Source organism: Patella vulgata, chromosome 1 (genome assembly GCF_932274485.2).
Source record: "Patella vulgata chromosome 1, xgPatVulg1.2, whole genome shotgun sequence".
NCBI classification, from domain to species: Eukaryota; Metazoa; Mollusca; class Gastropoda; family Patellidae; genus Patella; species Patella vulgata.
In genome coordinates this window covers 23,984,865-24,006,102 of record NC_065879.2, presented here as the reverse complement: position 1 = coordinate 24,006,102, position 21,238 = coordinate 23,984,865, and the positions used below count along the sequence as shown (strand labels likewise).

At 32.3% G+C, this 21,238-nt stretch overlaps 1 protein-coding gene across 1 annotated transcript in view; it reads left to right on the top strand.

Moving 5' to 3' along the window:
• Nucleotides 1–16,792, top strand: part of LOC126808467 (patatin-like phospholipase domain-containing protein 7) — a 32,074-nt gene extending 15,282 nt beyond the window's left edge. Inside the window, exons 18-33 of the mRNA XM_050533185.2 lie at nucleotides 352–512; nucleotides 876–995; nucleotides 1,620–1,683; nucleotides 2,140–2,308; nucleotides 2,680–2,862; nucleotides 3,529–3,647; nucleotides 4,019–4,175; nucleotides 4,928–4,991; nucleotides 6,456–6,578; nucleotides 7,269–7,385; nucleotides 8,310–8,458; nucleotides 8,969–9,121; nucleotides 9,565–9,696; nucleotides 10,129–10,240; nucleotides 10,711–10,934; nucleotides 11,746–16,792. Of these exons, the coding sequence (XP_050389142.2) occupies nucleotides 352–512; nucleotides 876–995; nucleotides 1,620–1,683; nucleotides 2,140–2,308; nucleotides 2,680–2,862; nucleotides 3,529–3,647; nucleotides 4,019–4,175; nucleotides 4,928–4,991; nucleotides 6,456–6,578; nucleotides 7,269–7,385; nucleotides 8,310–8,458; nucleotides 8,969–9,121; nucleotides 9,565–9,696; nucleotides 10,129–10,240; nucleotides 10,711–10,934; nucleotides 11,746–11,796 (2,098 nt within the window). The 3' untranslated portion in view covers nucleotides 11,797–16,792. The remainder of the gene's footprint in view (nucleotides 1–351; nucleotides 513–875; nucleotides 996–1,619; nucleotides 1,684–2,139; nucleotides 2,309–2,679; nucleotides 2,863–3,528; nucleotides 3,648–4,018; nucleotides 4,176–4,927; nucleotides 4,992–6,455; nucleotides 6,579–7,268; nucleotides 7,386–8,309; nucleotides 8,459–8,968; nucleotides 9,122–9,564; nucleotides 9,697–10,128; nucleotides 10,241–10,710; nucleotides 10,935–11,745) is intronic.
• Nucleotides 16,793–21,238: the final 4,446 nt, after the last annotated feature.

Sequence of the window (21,238 nt, the reverse complement as noted above, 5' to 3'; positions counted from 1 at the left end):
TGGTCATTCCATGGACAAAGGTAACGCAGCAACAAAGTTATTTCATTACAAATTACATGAGTGATAATTTAGTAATAAAGTTAGCTTATGGATAATGATATCCCAGTTACAAACTTACCCAAGTAACAAAATTAACTGATATATATGTATTAAAAGGAATTAGAGCTTTGGAGGTTTTTGCCAGTGGATACAAAATGATTTTTGATTTGAATTGATTTGACTACAGTTAATTGGGAGTGTTCAACTTAGAATGTATGCAAATTTTGATTATTTGACCATATATAGTACATAGTAAAGCCATGTTTAGAAAAAAATATAAAGTTATGTATATTTATTTCACGTTATTTACAGAGATACAGAAATTGCCAAACTACCATCTGAGTTATTAAATGTTATCAAACGTAAATATCCACAGATTGTTACACGCCTTATTCATTTACTAGGGGAGAGAATTCTAGGAAATTTACAAAGTCGGAATACAGTTACTCTCGGTGATTCCATGCCTTTTACCCGTAAGTAAACAAATTCTTACAATTTTCATGAAGATAAGCTAATGAAGTTTTATGATATGACATCCATGTTAAAATATCAACTGTGAAATTTTAGTATAGAATAGAAATATATCAGATATTTTCATCTTAAAATATTAATAATTGTAATCAATCATAAAGACATTCAAAAACAAAAAAGTTCAAGTGAGAGTGTTGCATTTGACATAAAAAATTTAATCTTTAGCTACAACGTTGATTTGCGTCATATAGTAGGCCTTTATTAATGATAATGTGAGAACTGCATGTAGAGAAAATATCTTTGAGAAATATTCACCATTATTATATACCTAGTAGATCTAATTTACTTACTTGATTTCCTCACAGCAAATCCTGCCACTCGTCCAACAGTAACTAATTTAGCTACAGTTGCTGTACTACCTGTCTCAGATGATGTCCCATTAACTAATTTTACTCTAGAATTACAACATGCACTTAATGGCATAGGTAGGTATAGCTGATTGTATTACCAGCACTCGCAGGCATTGTTTTCTATTTTTCTCTATAATCGCAACATGTACTCAATGGCATAGGTAGGTTTAATTAATTTTACACACCTTGGGATATTATTTCCTTTGATCTCCATGCATGTTATGAAACGTATTAACCTGTTGTGATGTCATCAGAGGGTGATATCTGATATCAATCTCTGATGACGTCACAACAGGACACAAATTCTTTTATTCACTTTTTTTGTACAATGTTATCAAACGATTCGGACAATGAACTTTGCCAGGCCCATGTTACTTAGTTTCTTCATCTGACCATCAAGAACTTGTCTTAAAACTCTCAAATTCTGGATTGTGTAGTATATTCACTCCTTGTTATGAATGTCATAATTTTACTCTATAATTACACTGGGCATTCATATATATTATGACATAAACTAATATTATTCTACAATTACACTGTGCATTCATCACTATATATTTTATAACATAAACTAACCTAATTTTATTCTAGTTACACTGTATTTGTATAGGCTATATACATGTAATTTAATTAAAGATGAATAAAGCCAAGTAAGAACCACATGACCAGGTCCTATCAATAGATTATATTTACTTGTAGGTTTAACAACAAGGTTATCAAGTGACATAGTTAAAACTAGGCTAGGTAGTCAAGCTTTAGACAGGTATGTTAATTCCTCTGATTTTCTTATCTTTAAATTAATATGAAATGGAATCGAATCGGCATTTTGAGACTGACATATATTTTTTGATCTGAGGTTGCACATGCAATGCAAGTGAGGTGAATCTTGCCTAATCAGCATTTGATCACTACCAATTATTTGACATCAGTTCTCTATCCCAACTGATCTACAAGACATACTTTTCTTGACATAACAACAAGCGGAAACAGGCTTGAAATATTCTTAGGATTCTTCTTGGCCCACACTAGGGTTGGAACCCCTGACATTCTGATTACAAGTCCATTGTCTATAATTGACAATAGTTTCTTACACATACAAATGTATTATGGTACATGTATGTAAACATATAGTTCAAACTGTAACTTTTCTATTTCGACATAAAGAATGATGTTAGTGCCAAGATAACCTGTAGTATATTTTTATTGTTGTTTATTTCAGTGTAAATGAGTTTCGATTGTTTAGTTGGTTAAGTCAGCAAGAAGATTTACATCGTATGGTATTATATCAGTGTGATGTAGGACATAGTAAATGGAATAAATATTGTATGAGACAAGCTGATTGTATCGTTATTGTTGGTCTCGGTCATAAGGAACCAACTGTTGGCATTGTAAGTAAGATCAACAAATATTTTTGTTTTGGGAGAAGAATTCCAAATTTTTGTAATCCTTGTTCAGGCCTATTTAAATCTTGTTTTGAATGTAGAATTTGTGATTTTTGTAGTCCTTTTGTCTGTTCAGGCCTTAATTATTTTGATTCTAAAACAGTATAACTTGAAAAGGTAGTTTAAGAGTATTTGCAAATTCCACTGTTCTTTCAAAACTTTTCTTTTGCAATGCACGCTCATCAGTAATATAAAAATAAAATGATTGTGTTTTAATATATAAATATATTGTTTGACATAGCATTAAACCTTATTCATTAAAATTCTGTGCTTATAATTGAGCTGTATTTTATATGGATTCTATTAAACTTGTATAGGTTGAAAAACAGTTAGAAAATGTTGCTGTACGAGCACAGAAGGAGTTGGTGTTATTACATAAAGAAGATGCCGAGACACCTAGACGTACTGTAGAATGGCTTAATTCACGTGGGTGGTGTTCATCACATCATCACATTCGATGTCCTAATCGTGTCTTTAGTAGAAAATCTCCAGAAAAAACTGTAAGTTGATATATTAGATTGAAAGCATTTCACAGTTGATAAGTTGATATTAAGTCTTTTTTTGCCAGAAAGTCAACCGACCTTCCTCTCATTTTAAGTAATAAGTTGATTAACCATTTATTGCACAGCCTGAGGTCAGAGTGCCAGGCATGTTTGATGCTATCTCCCAGTTTCCAGTATATTAACTTTGGTGGGTCTGTAGTAAAAAAAAAAACTTAGACAGTTTATGTTATAGAAATGTTAGTTATAAATGAATTAAAATTTATACACACTCAAGTCTGGAAATAAGCCAAAAATCACAGACACTGTCATTTTTTTTCTATTTTCTGTATTTTTGTTGATATTTTCTGTTTTTATTGAGACTTTTAAAAACATGTGGACTAGATTTAAAACTTAATTGTCCATTATCTCAATTGTTTATCTAATAATTATGGCACTTTATATATGTAATTTATTTATAAAAATATTTCATGAATACTCGGTCATGAGATTCGAATTATCGCATTTTTTTGTAATATTATGAAGATGGCTGTGTGTAATAAAAATATTTATTTCAAATTATAAGGGGATACAAGTAACTACTGGTAAATATTACTTCAGTCTTTTTTATTATGTGTTAATTAAATTATGACTTTTTGATTTTATTCATTTTGTGTTTTTTTTCAGATTCAGATGTATGAGAAGTTATTTGAGAAAGAACCTGACCGATTATCTGATTTCTCCAGATTGGCCAGATTTCTAACAGGAACATCTATTGGTCTGGTTTTAGGAGGGGGAGGGGCCAGGTAAATCAGTCTGTTATAAGGATTTATTTCTTGCATATTTAAGGTCTAATTATGTAACCATTTATTCAGACTAGTTGTAAAAATGTATTTGTTGCCCAAAACAATATATATTATAGTTTTTCTTAGGGAAGTCTTTTCTGTTACTGGTTTAAGTCGAAAATTATTGCTGTTATAATTTTTCTATTGTGTCTTGTATGAATTTTTTGCAGATTTAATTTATAGATTTGGAGATAAAATTATTTCTCTTATGGCATATCACAATTTACAATGACAATTTTTCATCCATCCACCTATGACTTAGGCAGTGCATATAACAAAGCTGCTAGTGAGTGTTTAATTGCCTGACAATACTATGTTTTTATATATTGTAGAGGGTTAGCACATGTAGGTATGATTAAAGCTATGAATGAAGCAGGAATACCGATTGATATGGTTGGAGGGACTAGTATGGGATCTTTTATAGGGGCTCTTTGGTGTGAGGAGAGGAATTTAACCAGATTCTTTCAAAGAGCACGAGAATGGTCATTTGTAAGTCAGTTTATATAAACTTAGTTATGTTAGCCTGATAAAACCATATTTACTAAATTCTTTAGTCCTTAAAAGAAAGATATTAGGGTAGAGATCTTTAGTAGTGGGAGGAAACTGGAGAAGATGCACAAGGTTTGACAGGAGACCCTACTCCTTGTCATGTACAAGCTTGGTGTGGAAACCTTATCTCTTGACTCGGTGACAGACTTATGATCTAAATCACACTCATTAGACTACTAGGTCCTTATTTTGCAAAATTTTGAAAAGTTAAGGGGGCTACCCTCAATTTATGTTTGAATTGATGAGAAGAAAATGAAAAAAAAAATAAATAAAAAAATTTGTAGAGGGTGTGACTTTTTGGCTTTTCTTCAATTTTTATTATTTCTATGGAAAAAAGTTCTACATGAAAAGAAATGTTGTTTCCTGGTTAATTAGAATTCCTAGACCTTTACTTCTAGCCCTTCGCATTTTGTTTGAACTTTGATAGACCGTAGCGCCATATTTTTTTCTCATCAATTCCAACATGAATTGAGGGTAGCCCCCTAACGTTTCAAAATTTTGCAAAATAAGGACCACCCTACTACTCTGCTACCCAGTTTCCCAGAATTTCTTAGAACTGATAGAAATATTTTAACACTATATCTCCAATTTTCTCAAATGTTTGAAAACTTGACATTTATTCCCCTAACATCATTTGATTCTATACATTTAATTTTAAAATTTTACTTGACCTTTTGAATTGTTTTATAAAGGATATGACATCACTATGGAAGAAAGTGTTTGATCTGACCTACCCAGTTACTTCCATGTTCACAGGTAATTATATTGTAAAACAAGAAATAAAAGAAAAATAGAAATGATGTGTACTTTCCCTCCTCAAAATAATGTCATTATTGGTATCATAATATTAGACAAAATATCCTATTAAATATAGAATACTGTTTCTTTGTCCAGCAAATTAATTACAATAGTTATTCATTGAGAGGGATATGGGGATAAAAAGACTTAAACCCGTCATCTATGCATTTTTATATGCCCACATTTTCATGTGGACGTATATTGTCGTCGCCCCTGTCCGTTCGTAGGTCAGTCCATCCACAATTTGTTTGTGGACACTGTACAGGTCATAATTTTTATCCGATTTTGACGAAACTTGAAATATGGGTCTATCTCCCAAAGATCTTGGTTCCTTTCGATATTGGCATGTATCGGACCATAACTTCATGGATTATGGCCCCTGGTTGCACGTAAAATCACGTGGACACTCTAGAGGTCACAATTTTGATCCGATTTTGATGAGACTTGAAAGGCATGTTTATAACCCAAAGATCATGGTTTCTTTTGATATTCGCACATATCGTATAGTAACTTCCTGATATATGGCCCTTGATAATGATTGTACGAAAAATCGCGTTTTGAGCTTATGGTCCCTATAGAGGTCACAATTCCAATTTAAGAAAAAAACGTGTGAATATATTTATACACTAATGATGGTTGAGTTTGAATTTCGTGAAAATCAGACTAAAACTGATGGACATAATGGCCGCCCCTTGCATGCAAATAGTGTAAAAGTATGGTTTATCAAGGTTGTGGACCCTCTAGAGGCCACAGTTTTTATCCGATTTGGATGACACTTTAAATATATGTTTTTATCATAATGATCTTGGTTCCTTTTGATAATCACACATATCCGAACATAACTTCCTGGATTATGGCCCCTAGAGGTCACAATTTTTTTTCCGATTTTAAAAAGTGTTTAGATATATCACCATTCCACTATAATAAAGGTTGAATTCGAATTTCGGGAAAATCGAAATGAAACTGCCCAACAAAATGACTGCTCTTTGTACGCAAATAGTGTATTAGTATGTAATACAAAGGTTATGGACCCTCGGGAAGTCACAATTTTTATCCGATTTTGATGAAACTTAAAACATATCTCAGTCCCTTTTGATATATGCGCATTTCAGACTATAACTCTGGATTATGGCCCCTGATTGTACAAAAAATCGTTTTTTGTTTTTAGTTTGTTCTCTATCCATCTCTTGCAAAATGTGGGCGTATCCTGCCTGGCAGCCACTGGTTTACCCAATTTGGTAATTTTCAAATTTTTTAATTGCCATTCATATAATTTGGTACCTTTCTTTATCATGAGAAAGTTTTTATTTTTATAAATAAGAATTGATCAAACCAACCTTTTGTATATGACATAATCATGCACTATTATATATATATCAAAAGTGAAGTTTTTAACCATATTGAATGCTATTTTGTCTACAGGTGGAGCATTTAATCGTAGTATAGAATCAGTATTTAAAGATAGACAAGTAGAAGATTTATGGATACCATATTTTTGTGTGACAACAGATATATCTAATTCTACCATGAGAATTCACACTAGTGGTAAATAGAGTTTAATATGGTGATTGTATATTAGGCTTGAATATGGATTCTATGATGAAATGCAAATTTTTGTGAAACTCGCGTCTATTTTCTACATAGGATATATAACAGATTGCAAACACATTTGGTTCTCTAGCTTGAAACTTTAGATCTTGCTTTGGCTATCCAAGGAGAAGAGTCACCCTAACTCACTATGCATTTTCCACAGTAACATTGTATAGAATAAGAGGTAGACTATTCTATGCCCGTAGAACTGTGGCATTAAGGCTGTGTTAATGCTGTCAGTGGTCACTAGAGTAATACCATAGATTTTCTTCATGTTCTTCAGTGTCCTGCTACTAAAGGAACAATGGATAGCAATCACTATATTATAAACACATGACATTTAAACATGATTTTACCAGTTGTTATCAAGATACAAAATTACGGTCGACTTTGACAGCTGTGTTTCTACCTGCTACTACTTACTCTTTATCCTGCCAACAGGTGGAACTCAGTTTTTTGCGCCATCTGAAAATGACTAGGTAAATTTCCTTGTCAACCCTGGAGACACAAACCCTGACAAATGAGAACAAGGCTTGAAAGATCTTGAATGTTGTTCTCTGTTGATGCTGAAATTCCATCTCATGACATTATAGTAGAGCGGCCAATGGTTCATAATGAATTGATAATTGATTATTAAAATTTCAGGTAGTTTATGGAGATATGTAAGATCAAGTATGTCATTATCTGGATATTTTCCACCACTCTGTGATCCTATGGATGGACATCTATTGTTAGATGGTGGCTATGTTAATAATTTACCAGGTAATTTTATGATAGAGGACATTGTGAACCGTGTTGGCTAAATGAGTCGGAATGTGCAAAGTCTAATAATGAGCTACTGATGAAACAAGTGAAAATATTGAATTTGATCGAAATTGACATTTTCACAAAAATGAGTGAATAAATATACTATCTATCGACCCAAAAGGTCAAACTAGCAATAAAACATTTTAAAACACATTTATTTGGATGTTTTGTCAGAGTATCACATTCTAAAATCTTTCTTTTTTTTTAAATTCTCGTCGAAATTAGATATTTTTCAACACATGGAACGGGACAACCGGTCAACCTCCTTACATAATACTTGTCATCGTTTTAAAATGGTGAATCTTTAGTGAAAGTGGCAATAAAAATTTGATTTTGGTGATAATATTTCGGGGTACTTCCAGTAGGGATTTCTAAGGCCATTGCTTCAGGAATATGGTGATATAGGACTGTATCTTTCTGGATTTTGGCCGCTAATTGTATGAAAAATTGGGTTTTTAGCATATGAACCTCTAGGGCTAACAATTTTTATTTGATTTTAAAAAACATTTATATATATATATCACCGTTACACACAAATTACAGTTGAGTTCAGATTTGGTCAAAATCGGACCAAAACTTCCCTTTACACAAATAGTGTTAAAGCATATAATACCAAGGTTTTATACAGTTTTGATCAAACTTAAAATGTATTTTTATATCTCAAAGATCTTGGCTCCTTTTGATATTGATGCATGTCGGACCGTTACATCCACAATTGTACTGAATTCGCTTTTTGTTTTTTAGTTTGTTCTCTGTCCATCTCTTGGAAAATGTGAACGTATCTTGCATGGCAACTGTTTGTTTTTGGAGTATTCACACCTCTAACAATATTTGTTTACATATTTTTAGTGTACATGTGATGTATTTATATATTTGTAGCTGATGTAATGAGAACCATGGGAGCTCAGACTATATTTGCTGTAGATGTTGGTAGCCATGATGAAGCACCGTTAACTAATTATGGAGATGAGTTATCAGGGTGGTGGTTGTTGTGGAAAAGATGGAATCCTTGGTCTCAACCTGTTAAGGTATGTTATAAGTTCAGTATGATCTGTGGGTCTTTGTTCAGTAATTGATGGAGGATCATCATCAGAGGTTTAATATTATTTAAAGATATATTATGGGAGCTTAGGTAACGAGTTGGCAGTTCTCACTATAATAGTTAAAAACTAGATAATGTAAAGGCAATTTGGTGAAAATTTCATTCAGATTGATCCACTATGAACCGAGAACTAAGCGACTGAAATTCCCATTACTAAAGTCAGTACGATAAACAGCATAGTCTCGATTATCGATATAATCGTTTAATCGAGAAGGAAAGTTATACAGTAAATCGGCTTACAATCCACTAAAGATCGCAGGCTAGCGCTGCCATCTAGAGTTGATTATGGCCTGGATAGGTTAATTAATGTCTAATTAATAATTTAGATAACATTTCAGGCCTAATGTATGTTTAATACTTCATATGGACAATCTTCAAACAATCAGCAGATATGATGAAGATACAGTATAGACTACCATATGTTTTATTTTAATAGGTACCAGATATGACAGAGATACAATCTAGATTAGCTTATGTATCATGTGTTAGACAGTTAGAAGTGGTTAAAAACAGTGATTATTGTGAATATATTCGACCACCTATAGATAAATATGGAACACTACAATTTGGTAGTTTTGATGATATAGCGGTAAGTCTTTGTTTATTTTGATCTAAAATTGTGAATAATGTGAAGTACATATAAAACGTGTAGACTTTGTTTGTTCTCTAATAAATTGATATTGTCCATAGGGACAGTCCATTGAGATAGATTCACTACGGAATTTGGTTACTGTAGAACAAAAAATCATTGCATCATGAAATTGATGTTATCATTAATGCAACCCATGAAACCTACTATTTTTTAAGACGAGAGCTGTGTGTGTATTGAAATTTCTTTAGATGAAATTAGCGCATCCCATCATACCCTACTTGTCTTTGTAGATGGTAGCCGAGTAGAAATCGGTAATTAATGCAACTGGTGCAAGGTCACATTTAACACATTTATTTCTTGATCACATTTATTTAATATCTTATATATCTATGTTGTGATTTATCAAATGTAACGATGGTAAAACAATTATGTTTATACAGGAAGTAGGATATAACCATGGTAGAACACTGTTTTCTGGCTGGATTAAAGGTGGTATTTTAGAAAAATTATTTCAGGAAAAAGAAAAATCAAAAGAAAAACAAACTCGTCATAAACCTAAAACAAAACATGCTGTAAGTATAGATTGCTTTGTTTTCTGTCTGAAAAAACAGCTCTAATATAGGTTTTTTAAGGTCACCATTATGTACTCTTAATGGAAATATTATACCTCAGCTTACAGCATGAGCATATGTTGTCACACCTGTCCGTCTGTTTGTCCATCTCTCCCTGTTCAGAATTTTTGTTGACAAGCAAACCGTAAGAAGTTTTTGATCAAATTGGTTTCACAGACGTTTATTCCATTCACAATTATTGTATTATGAAGTTTTAGACCAAATTGAATGAAATTTAATATGATTTTTTGTTACATCATAAAGTGTTTGTTATTTTTTAATTAAACAGTTATTTTAAATAAACAAAAACATAACATAAATCTGTGCACTATATGTAGGCTGATAATCTATCTGTTCATAATGTTATTATTTCATTATTTTGTTATTTCTTAGACTCATGTACCAGTGATGGCATATTTTACTGATTTAGCAGAACTTGTATCTAAAATAGATAAACCTAAATCACCTAGTCCTAAATTTGGTCTTGATTATAGTGATAGTGATGGTATGTACACACACACATCTGTTTATTTACTAGCGCTTTCTCAGGCCTGGCTGGCATACTCATATAGATAACAACAAATTCTCTTGTATTTTTGTATTTACCCTCGCTAATTTCGTGCAGTTTATTTGAGATTAGATATTATTTTTGCTCCGTTTATTTGGTTGTTCACTCCAATGACATCAAAAGACATGTTTAAGAAATCTACATTGAGGGCCTGGGATAATAGCGTAAAATAATACCCCTGACCAATCAAAGCCTTTCAAAAATTTCTAGAAATTATCTGTATGCATTACAGCATGGATTACTTGAATTTCAGATTTGCATATCAATATCAGTTTAATTGGTTGGTTTATAATAAAATGTACCCTATAAAGAAATGTATTTAGACCAAAGATGAAGTCGAGTCAGCAATGGAATGAAATGTTGATGATAATTTTGATTAGACTGTAATTGTATGTTCATCTTTACAGAAGATGAAGAGATTATTGGAGGTGATGAAAATTATCTAGGATTAGATGAATATGAGGATGTGTTAGAAGAAGATGATGATGAATATGAAGATGAAGATGAATATGAGGATGAGGAGGAGTTAGAAGAGAATACAGCTATTGAGTCAAATCCAATATATTCTCAAGGTTCAAGCTCAAATTCAGAACATTCTGAATCTAACCATAAAAAGGACAGTATGAATAAGGTAAGAATAAATGAAGGAATAGACAAGAATTTGCATAAATAAAAAGAGTGCTCGTGACTTTTATACCTTTCTATCTGAAAATATGATAAATAAAATGATAGACATAGTATATTTATTTAATCTGCAATGGCAGCCATTCAAATTAGAGACAGCCGTTGTCTATGAGGCAGAAATCCTACATTTTGTACTAATCAGGGTAATGAAGATAATATCATTGTTAATTTAAAGGAGCTAAACCGCTAATATTTGGTACCTAGAAATTGACACAAATGGGTCTCAATGCATATAATGATGTAATATGAATGAATATAAACTGATTTATATTCAATCGTTTCTGTTTTTATTGTAATTTCTAATCAGTTATGTTCGGCGAAATACAACAGAAGTCTAAATTGAATGGCAATTTTTAGCGTCTGGTTATTTCAGTCTACACCTATGGTAATTATTGCGCATGCTCTCCAGATAAGAATATAGTATCACCATTTGACATGACTTGTGGAATATGTCTAGCCCCATTCATTGAGTCCCTTGTTACAAATGGTACTGAAACGCATTATTTTACACGATTCGTGTACCAGTGTTTATTTTGTCTTGAATATTGGATATCAGAAGCCTGTCTTTTCCCTGTAAGATCACAAGACCAATGTTGATTTGAATTTGTGTATTCAATGTTGAAGATTTTTGATGATATTGAGTTAGAGACTTAGCTACTTTAAACATTTAATGTTCGTACTTTAGTCATATAAAACAGGTCTGGTCAACTGGTCAATTGTCCCCCTACTATTGAAGTTTTTAACTTGTTTTATTACAGGATAAAACAGATGCTAGACAAAGAAATAATATTAAGGACAGAACCGATTAAGAGTACATGTTTATGAATTGTAGCCTATACACAATACTTATATAATTTTTGGATCACCATTAAAAAGAACTTACTTAGAGCTTGAAGTCTATTAAACATAACAAAAATAAACAGGGCACAAATTCTCCATTCCAAAGTAGTAATTGTGAGGAGTTGTGATAACTTTTAATCAATTTTAGTCATTTTGACCTACATCATTTTAAATATTTAAAAAAATGAAAAACATATAGGAATCAAATCATATCCTTGACCCTACACTTATTATACTTACTGTTTATTAAGATTCTCTCAAGCGTTAGTCAAAATATTGCTGAGTATCATTGAAATCTAAATATAATGTATACTGTGTTCCATAGAATTGTGTCCTGTGTATTTACAGTTCATTTACTCAATGCAATGCCAATGAAACAATGTACCATGTAGCACAATTTTTGATAGCAAAAACATCAAATTTTACTTCTGATAACATTTATTTGAATGATTTAAAGGGGATGAGCATTTTTGTGGGTTTTTAGCTAGTCTGTATTTATTTTATTTATTTTTTCAGCCTGACATGGATTGACTATAAAGTTACATTAAGGATGTATAAATCACATTGCATGCAAAAAAAGTAGGGGATATTGAAATGCAAATACCTATGCAGGTTGCGATATGATAAATAGCCATGGACATTTGACATGCTTTGAGAGTCTGTTCACAAATGAAGAACTTATCGCCCCAACAGAACCACTGAGCTGCACATGTGACACGCAATAGCACCATACACGTGGGAGGGGTTCATTGTCAAATTTGACACTTCAAGGAAGGGTTGATGAAAACTGCTGCATGCTGGTTTATTTATCCATGTTTGCTTTCCTATCAGTTCTTGCATAAGATTTACTGTTTAGTGTATCTTTGCTTTAGTGTGTTACGTTTAATTTGATCGGGAGACGTGTTCGGCGACGTCAACGTCAACCGACAACACTGCAAGAGGAGTGGGTCAGATTGCCCCAAATCGTGATTGGGCGGTTGATTAGGAGCATGCCACAACGAATTGCTGAATGTCTGAGGATTGGTGGAGCAATTACTCATTATTAAGACAAAAATCAAAAACGTTCATTTTCCCTTTTGACAGTGTATATCTTTGCAAGTGAAATGTGGCCGTCAGATAAGCCGCCCATATGAACTGTTTATGTTCATGTGTAGGCAATTGGCCTGTTATTAACATACACTGGTTACCTCTAATAAAAACAGCAGTGCATTTCCACAGTTTTGTATTGTTTCTGAATATCCCCTACTTTTTTTGAAGAGTATATATGTTTATTAAAAATTTGTGAGGAGTCATACATGTTACATTGGGCTCAAATGCAATTCATGTGAATAGATTGTCCTATAGATATAAAACCTCAAGATCAACCCACTAGTGTGAGTTAGCCTTTACTTTAAAAAAGGTCATTGGTTGGATTTTCAATGAGTCTTAAGTTATTTTGAAAAGGCTATATACATTGAATTAATTAAATTTCCTTTCCTACTCTGGAGTGAGAATCCACTGTCAGAAAATGATGAGTTACTGTAAGATTAAAATGAAGAATACAAACCTGATATAAATGTGGATAAATTGTACATGTATTCGGAGTACATGTGTATTGCTTTTTATGATGTAAACTTTGATACTTCTCCATATAAATCAGACCAAAAAGATGTAAATACCCCAGTTTTGACATTCGGTCAGATATTCATTTTTTAATGCTATAGCATATAAGGTTTTTTTGTTGTTGGTCTTTGTTTTCTTTAGAATTATTGAATTACCCAATCATCTTCAAAACAGTAAAGTATTTGAAATTTTAATGTGCTTGGACCTTATTAAATTAATTTTTGTGAATTATTGTTATTTAAGACATCACCTCTTTGATTTGAGTGAATTGTTATTATTTAAGACATCACCTCTTTGATTTAAGTGAATTGTTATTACTTAAGACGTCACCTCTTTGATTTGAGTGAATTATTATTTAAGACATCACCTCTTTGATTTGAGTGAATTGTTATTATTTTTTTAAAAAGATATCACTTTTGATAAACCTACATTGAAATGTGGTCTATATTGTTGTCACCCTCATCTGTCCGGAGTCCAAAATTGCTTTTCAATGCTCTAGAGGTTAAAATTATCATCCAATCGTCTTGTCTTTAAATTTATACACAGTGTTCAAGGTCTTGAGACGAAAAATCCTATTGATTTGCGATAATTATTGCCAGAATCTTGGCCCATGATCATTTGTTGACCCTCTAAGAGACCAAAATTGAAAGCAAAAAAATCTTAATGATAATTACATAATGGGTTGTTACTCTTAATTAGTTTTAGTGCCTTGTAAATGCTTTCATTACCATCAAAATAAATAATATGCGACAACTCTTGTGGATTGCTCAGATGACTTACCTGTTGTAGGCATATGTTTCATTGCCTAGCCACCTATTTTTTGATTTGGACCGAATTCATGTTTTTTCTTTTCTTTTTTTTTTTATGTATTGTACATATTTTGTTAATGAGAGCCAGTGTAAGTCAGCTGCATATTTGCCAATTATCTACTATCCTCTTATCATAAGTAAAATAGGCTCTAGGACAATTCGTCCCCGGACAATTCACATCAGGACTATTAGTCCCATAGGAATATTCGTCCCCATGGACAATCTGTCCCCGGACTATTCGTCCCCTACGATAAATCGTCCCCTAGGATAATTCCCACCTAGGACAGTTTGTCCCTGAACAACAATCGGTAGTTCCATTATCAAAAACTGAATTAATCTTTACTTTTTATCCTAAATCCCAGTTTTGATGCTAGTTTTACATTGTTTTACATTTAGTATTAAATCTAGGCCAACTTTATGGTTCATGAAGTTTTTTTGGGCTAATTGATATGCATGTAGTAATCAGCTATGATCAGTGACACATTTTTATGAGTTAGAGAATCTATTTATCCCTTTACTATGGGTATTGTCCATTGTCAATACTGCACTTGACTTATAATCAATATGCATTATTATGTATGATAAATCGATGTAGACCAGACATCAGTTAGTTTCAATTTCTTTAGAATTCGCTGTTGATCATAATTAGGGGACGAATAGACCTAGGGGACGAATTGTCTTTGGGGACAAATTACCCAGGGACGAATAGTCCTAGGGGACTAATTATCCAGGGACAAATTGTCTGGGGATGAATAGTCCTAGGGGATGAATAGTCCTAGGGAACGAGTTGTCAGGGGACAAATTGTCCCGTACCTGTAAAATATAGCTTAAATGTTTACAATTTGAGGATAGATGTAAATATGATAATAATGGGAGCTCTTGTTTACATGCATGTATGATATTTTTTATTATTTTGTATTTTATATATATATCTGTGATGTTATTAAACAATGCAATTATTGTTGTCAGGGTTTTAAACCATTTCTTGGTTTATAAAGATGGGCATGTTATGTTTATGATTTAACCAAAGTGCTTGAATTTATAACTACTAATATAGTACATGTATATAGATCTGAAATACATTTAATGTTTCAAACTTCTTTATTTAGTACATTTCAAATTTTAACTTTGAACTGTGAAATGTATTTTAGTCAATTTTCTAGTGCTAAATGTCATTCAAAACAAATGCTATTTATGTATATAAATAAGAGTACACTTATGTAGTGTCTTCAAGTATATAATCTTCCCACAGCCAAACCATTCTCTCCTACCATGGCCCGTTTGAATACCATGACATACAGGGTTCTGCATTAAAGGGACATGAAACTCTATTGGTTCAGTTCCAACAAGTCTATAATTTTAATTGATTGAGAATTATCTGAGCCGAAAACATTTTTAGAAAATAGCTTTTTTAGCTGCACTCAGCGTACAGCTAGGCTATATGCAGGCAGTTAACACTGTGAAAAACCACATAACTGATAGCAGTATAAGTTCTGTGCATGAAAACATTCACCTCTACTAAGGTATAATTCTGATCAATTTGAAAAGTACATGCATGGGTACATTACTCAAGCATCTTCAAGGTACTACTAATTAGAATTCCCAACACTGGTTTTTTTTACTGTTGTTATTTATTAATGGGAAAACTCCCCAAATAATTACTTTACAAATATGCTCCATTATAGGCCTATGAGCAGTATTACATAATACAGCTTAGAAAAAGTTGAAAATGAATAGATAATTGTTACATGTTAAATATTTCATTCTATAACAAACAATCATGAAGAGTTAAAATAAAAAAATTATTGAATTCCTGAAGTAAGACCCCACCCATTTGGTAGACTTAGTAATGTATAATGCATGTACTATACTTTTTATAATGATATGAAACAGAGGCAATAAGAAAGTAGATAATTTATTGCATAGGAATTGTTTTTGTTGCCAATTTTCTTCCTTTTTTAAAATATTGTATATTATCAGTATTGAATTTGTTTGTAATCATTTTATCAGATAAAATATGCAAATTTTACAATGGAAATTTTATTGTGTGTAGAATGGGAGAGTCTCCTTGTGGGAACTGGCAGCTTCTCAACTTAATGTACAAAAATTAAAATGTCAGTGGCTCTAATGAAAAATGACCACTTAGAAATCTTAGAAATTTGCATCTACCAAGACCACAAATCAATAAATGTTAACACAAAGATCCAAAGTCTGTTGATCCACAGAAATGCTTACAATGAAAATAGGTCTAGATATTTGATCAGTGGCATGTCATCGAAATAACGTTGAACAAACATATGAAACATTGCTGCCATTTCAGACTCACTCTTTGGACTTCTAAAGATAGGGACACACAGTTATAAATATAAATCTGTCAATTATGTGGTTATAAAAGTGTAAATGTGATGATAATCCCGGAATTTTTTACTGGACTATCTGTCCATTTGTTTTGGTCACTACTTCAAAAGGTTCCTTCACACATAATAGAGAGAGAGAGAAATGGGGTTTAATGTCCACTCGATACAAACTAGGTCATTTCGGGACTAACATGGTTTAATTTTATTTCCATAATTCGCTTGCGCATAGGGGTCTTTAGCAGTGGGAGGAAACCGGAGGACCCAGAGAAAACCCACGAGGTTGGACAGGCGACCCTACTCCTTGTCACATACAACCAGGGAATCGAAACCACGCCAGTTGACTCAATGACAGACTTTATGGTACAGCGCGCACATGCTAACCATTTAGCTATCCAACTCCCCACACAATAGAGCTAATAATGGTGATCGGTTGAGCAAACACTAAATCTATCAAGTTCTGTTCAGACATTATAAACATTAGAATACTTCATGGGTTGTTACTCTTGATCAGTTTTTAATGTATTGTAAATTCTCCCATTATCTACGAAAGAATAAATATGCGAGAACCCTTGGTACTGCTCAGACAACTTAGCTGCTGTGAGCATCTTTTCATTGCTGGGCAATCTATCTTTTCATCTCATATCATTTATCGTGACAAGGAGTAGGATCGTCTGTCCAACCTCATGGGTTTTCTCCGGGTCCTCCAGTTTCCTCCCACTGCTAAAGACCCCTACACGCAAGCGAATTATTGAAATAAAAAAATTAAACCATATGTTAGTCCCGAAATGACCTAGTTTGTGTCGAGTGGATGTTAAACCCCATTTCTCTCTCTCATATCATTTATCCATCACAATGAATGAAACTGACACATTTTAATTAAACAGAACTGATCTTACAACTTTGTAAATTTTGTCTGCAAAACTTAAAAAATTTTGCTTTTAAAATATGTTAAACTTACCATACTCAGATAGCAGTGCAACAGGACAGCCTACTTTTCATATAAACATAAATTATAACAGATTAATTCAAACAAATAATAATAAATTCTTTATTTTATTGAGCAGTTACATTTAGGCTACATTTAATCCTGCATATAATTACTAATCATAGTACAAAAATACATTTGAGAACCTCAACCAACTGTTTTTAATTAATACTTTAATAAAATATATTTTAATCACATCATTATAAAATATTTACATCAAATAAAATTCTCAAACCCCTGGATGTACACCTTACAATTTATTAATACAAGATGCTAAACTGAAAAACAAATGGCTGTTCATTCTTGTATTTGTAAAATGGGTTTCACAACAGAAAACATTTGGTCCCGACTGCTACAGGATTTATCAACCTAAGAAAGTTGAAATCTGTTTTATTGTTTGTTTTGTCTACATAATGTATACTATCTCTAAAGTGTCATTTCCACTCTAGGTAATATAAAGTGATCAAATATGGCTACCTTTCAGGTTAGTTTCAACCAATCACAGCGTGTATATGTTATCCATCAAATATGGCTACCTTTCAGGTTAGTTTCAGCCAATCACAGGGTGTATATGTTATCCAGTCAGTAAAGCAGGGAATAAATCTGGCCAAAATTGTGCACTTTATAAACCAATGGACATTATAAATCAGTTGATTGTAGTAAGAAATATTACATCAACTACCTTGTTTTGTCATGATTTTTCACCACAGTTACATTTTCTGTTGATTTTTTTGTTGATTTTCATATTTAGAGCAATGATAATTTCAAAAATATATTCTTTCACAATCAACTATCTAATGCTTTCATTTTTAACCTAAACAGAAGTGTATACTTTTTACTTGAAAATTCTTTGTATTATTTTACCAAATTAGCTTAACTGGAAAATAGAGACAGCACAAAATATTTGAGGGCACTTTTAACAATTCAAAAAATAACATGATTCTTAAGACAATATATGTAAATTCTACAGGAAAATAAGATTATAAATGTAAATTCTGCAGTGTAAGCAAGACTATAATTATAAATGTCAATTCTATAATGTAAACAAGATTATAATGTAAAATTAGCTAAATGCCCCAGATATATTCTTGTGAATTAAACTGGTTAATGCAGTGTAAACAACTTTTACAAATCATTATACCTAGTACTGTTGTGCATTTGTCTCGAGCTCAATTGATACTTGCATCTTTTCACTTTCATGTGGAGTTGGTCATAAGTCCCCATATTTCACTGTGTGTAACTGCCTGGATAACCATGCCTACTTGTCAAAGTTACGGCAGTCCTCACAATTCGATGTCACTCATACAACAGAAGAAATATATTGATCTAATTTCAAATTTTAAGACAAGGCAAAAAAGCATTTGATTTTTAGCTTTTGATTTACATACCTAAACCCACCTTTTTTACTGTGTTCACTGCAATCTGGGACTCCCCCTTTAAGCAGTAGGCATAGCATATTAATCTAAAATGTTCCCACTGGCTCGATCAAACAAATAGCCAATGACATGTATTTTATCATTTCAATAGATTGAAAAATACAAATTTCAGATTAATTTCAACTGGTGTCATTTTTGACACATTGCATATCAAGATCTGATTTCCTCACCGTCTATTTGGTCTTTAGATAAAAAGACAAAAACATACCATTTATAATAATATGCTTCATAGGAAACAGTATAGTCCCCTCTAAACATAAGAACTACATATTATGGGTTTATTAAACAACGTAATGGGCCTTACAAGCCTTTATCAAATGTTTATGTAATAAACTGATTTAAATCAACCTAAAGTCTGGTTAAATTCTGTTTAGCAAGGACATTGCTGACTTCCCACTTATGTTTTTTTTTTCTCCATCTGTAACATTTTATGATACAGTAGTCAGACAGATCTAATGGTTTTGTCCAACATTTTAAACCCAATCAATAGAGTTTATCTAATGGATATTATGTAGATCATTTATTCTTTACACCATCAAACTAGAAATGGGGCTTTAAGTACTAAAATAATGTTTAAAAAAATAATCATGCATGCAACATATTTAATATAAGATGTTTAAAGATAGGTAAAGTGTATAACATTAATCTATATATTACCAGTGTAAATCAAAAACACAATGCTGTATACTAAAATATAATTATGGAATGTTTCTAAATTGGAAAACTGTCTGCTGGACAAGATAGTACAGTTGTGTATATTATGGTAACTGGTAGTACAGTGGACTCTGTCACATCCGATCTCTGATCACTCCGGATTGCTGTGACATCCGGTATGATTTTCATGTCCCGATTTATTTCCTTATTACTTCAGCCAAAAAATTGCTGGTAAATCCGAATTCTGTATGTTCCGGATTCCGAAATCAATCAGCCGCCCCGTCACATAATTTCCATTGAATCGACACCGTATAATCCGTACTTCAAACGGTGGGTGTGAAGCATCCAATTATCGGTGAGATTAAAACTCAATGGGTGTGAAGCCAGAAAAGATTAACAAGTAATCACCAATCAATTATCGATGAGATTAAAACTGTGTTGATTACTTTGATCGGTAAAGCAGTGAACTTGAGTTGTTTTAAGGGAGTGGACAAAATCTACCTGCCAGTCAATTGGTCGGCCAATCGCAAAGCTTGAATGACAGGTGCCGTTTACTTTGATTGGCTTGAAAAACTGGACATACAACGACAGATTATAAATGACAATTGACTGAAGACGGGGACGATGAAGAATATACATTAACGACAGACTTGACCTATTCAAATTTCCTACGCATGCCCAACGACAATAAACACTTCGCACAGATTAAGGACGAAAAGATGATCGCAACAATTCATTTGTTAGAAGATGTTGCCCAGGACTCCGCCTTACGATATGCTTCCGGTAATCTTAACTAAGCAAACTACTTTAAACGATAACATGCATTGATATTTATAAATATATTGTACGCATGCATTGATATTACATGTAAACGATTTTATGAATATATTGTAGCATGCATTGTTATTGTTAATTATTTAATATAATAAAATTTTGAAAGTACAGAAAAGTTTATCATTTATAAAGGGAATAGCATTCTGGTGATTCGAAGCTACAATATAAAAATACTTCCGGTTTTCGAAGTTACAGTATTTCCGGTTTTGGAGAAAGCTCGGTATTCCGAAACGCTGTGTGGTTCGAATTATTGTAACGATCCCACACGATGTCGGATGTGACAGAGTCCACTGTATATAGTTCATGCAATGACTTACAGGAAATGTGTCTGAATTAACTATTTAAAAATGCATTTTTGATACTTCTAATGCAAGTCAGAGGCCATTTTTCTTCTCAGAGATTATGTAAGATCATTGAAATTGTATACACAATTGACACTATTTTTTTTTAGACCAATACAGACAATGAAGGCTGGAGCATATTAAGACTGTACAAATATAACTTTAATATCTTTAACTAAAGTGTTTGGCAGTTACTTCTCCATGTCGCTTCAGCCTAAAAGCCAAAATCTATTGAGTTAGTTTTCAGTACATCTTAATTTCAAAGCTACACAGTTTTAGCATTACATTTATGCTCCCCATAATTTCCAACATATTGGAATTCTATATATACAGCAAAAAAATTAAAGTTGAACAAAATCTAAATTAAATTAATTGTTAATATTTTAAATATAA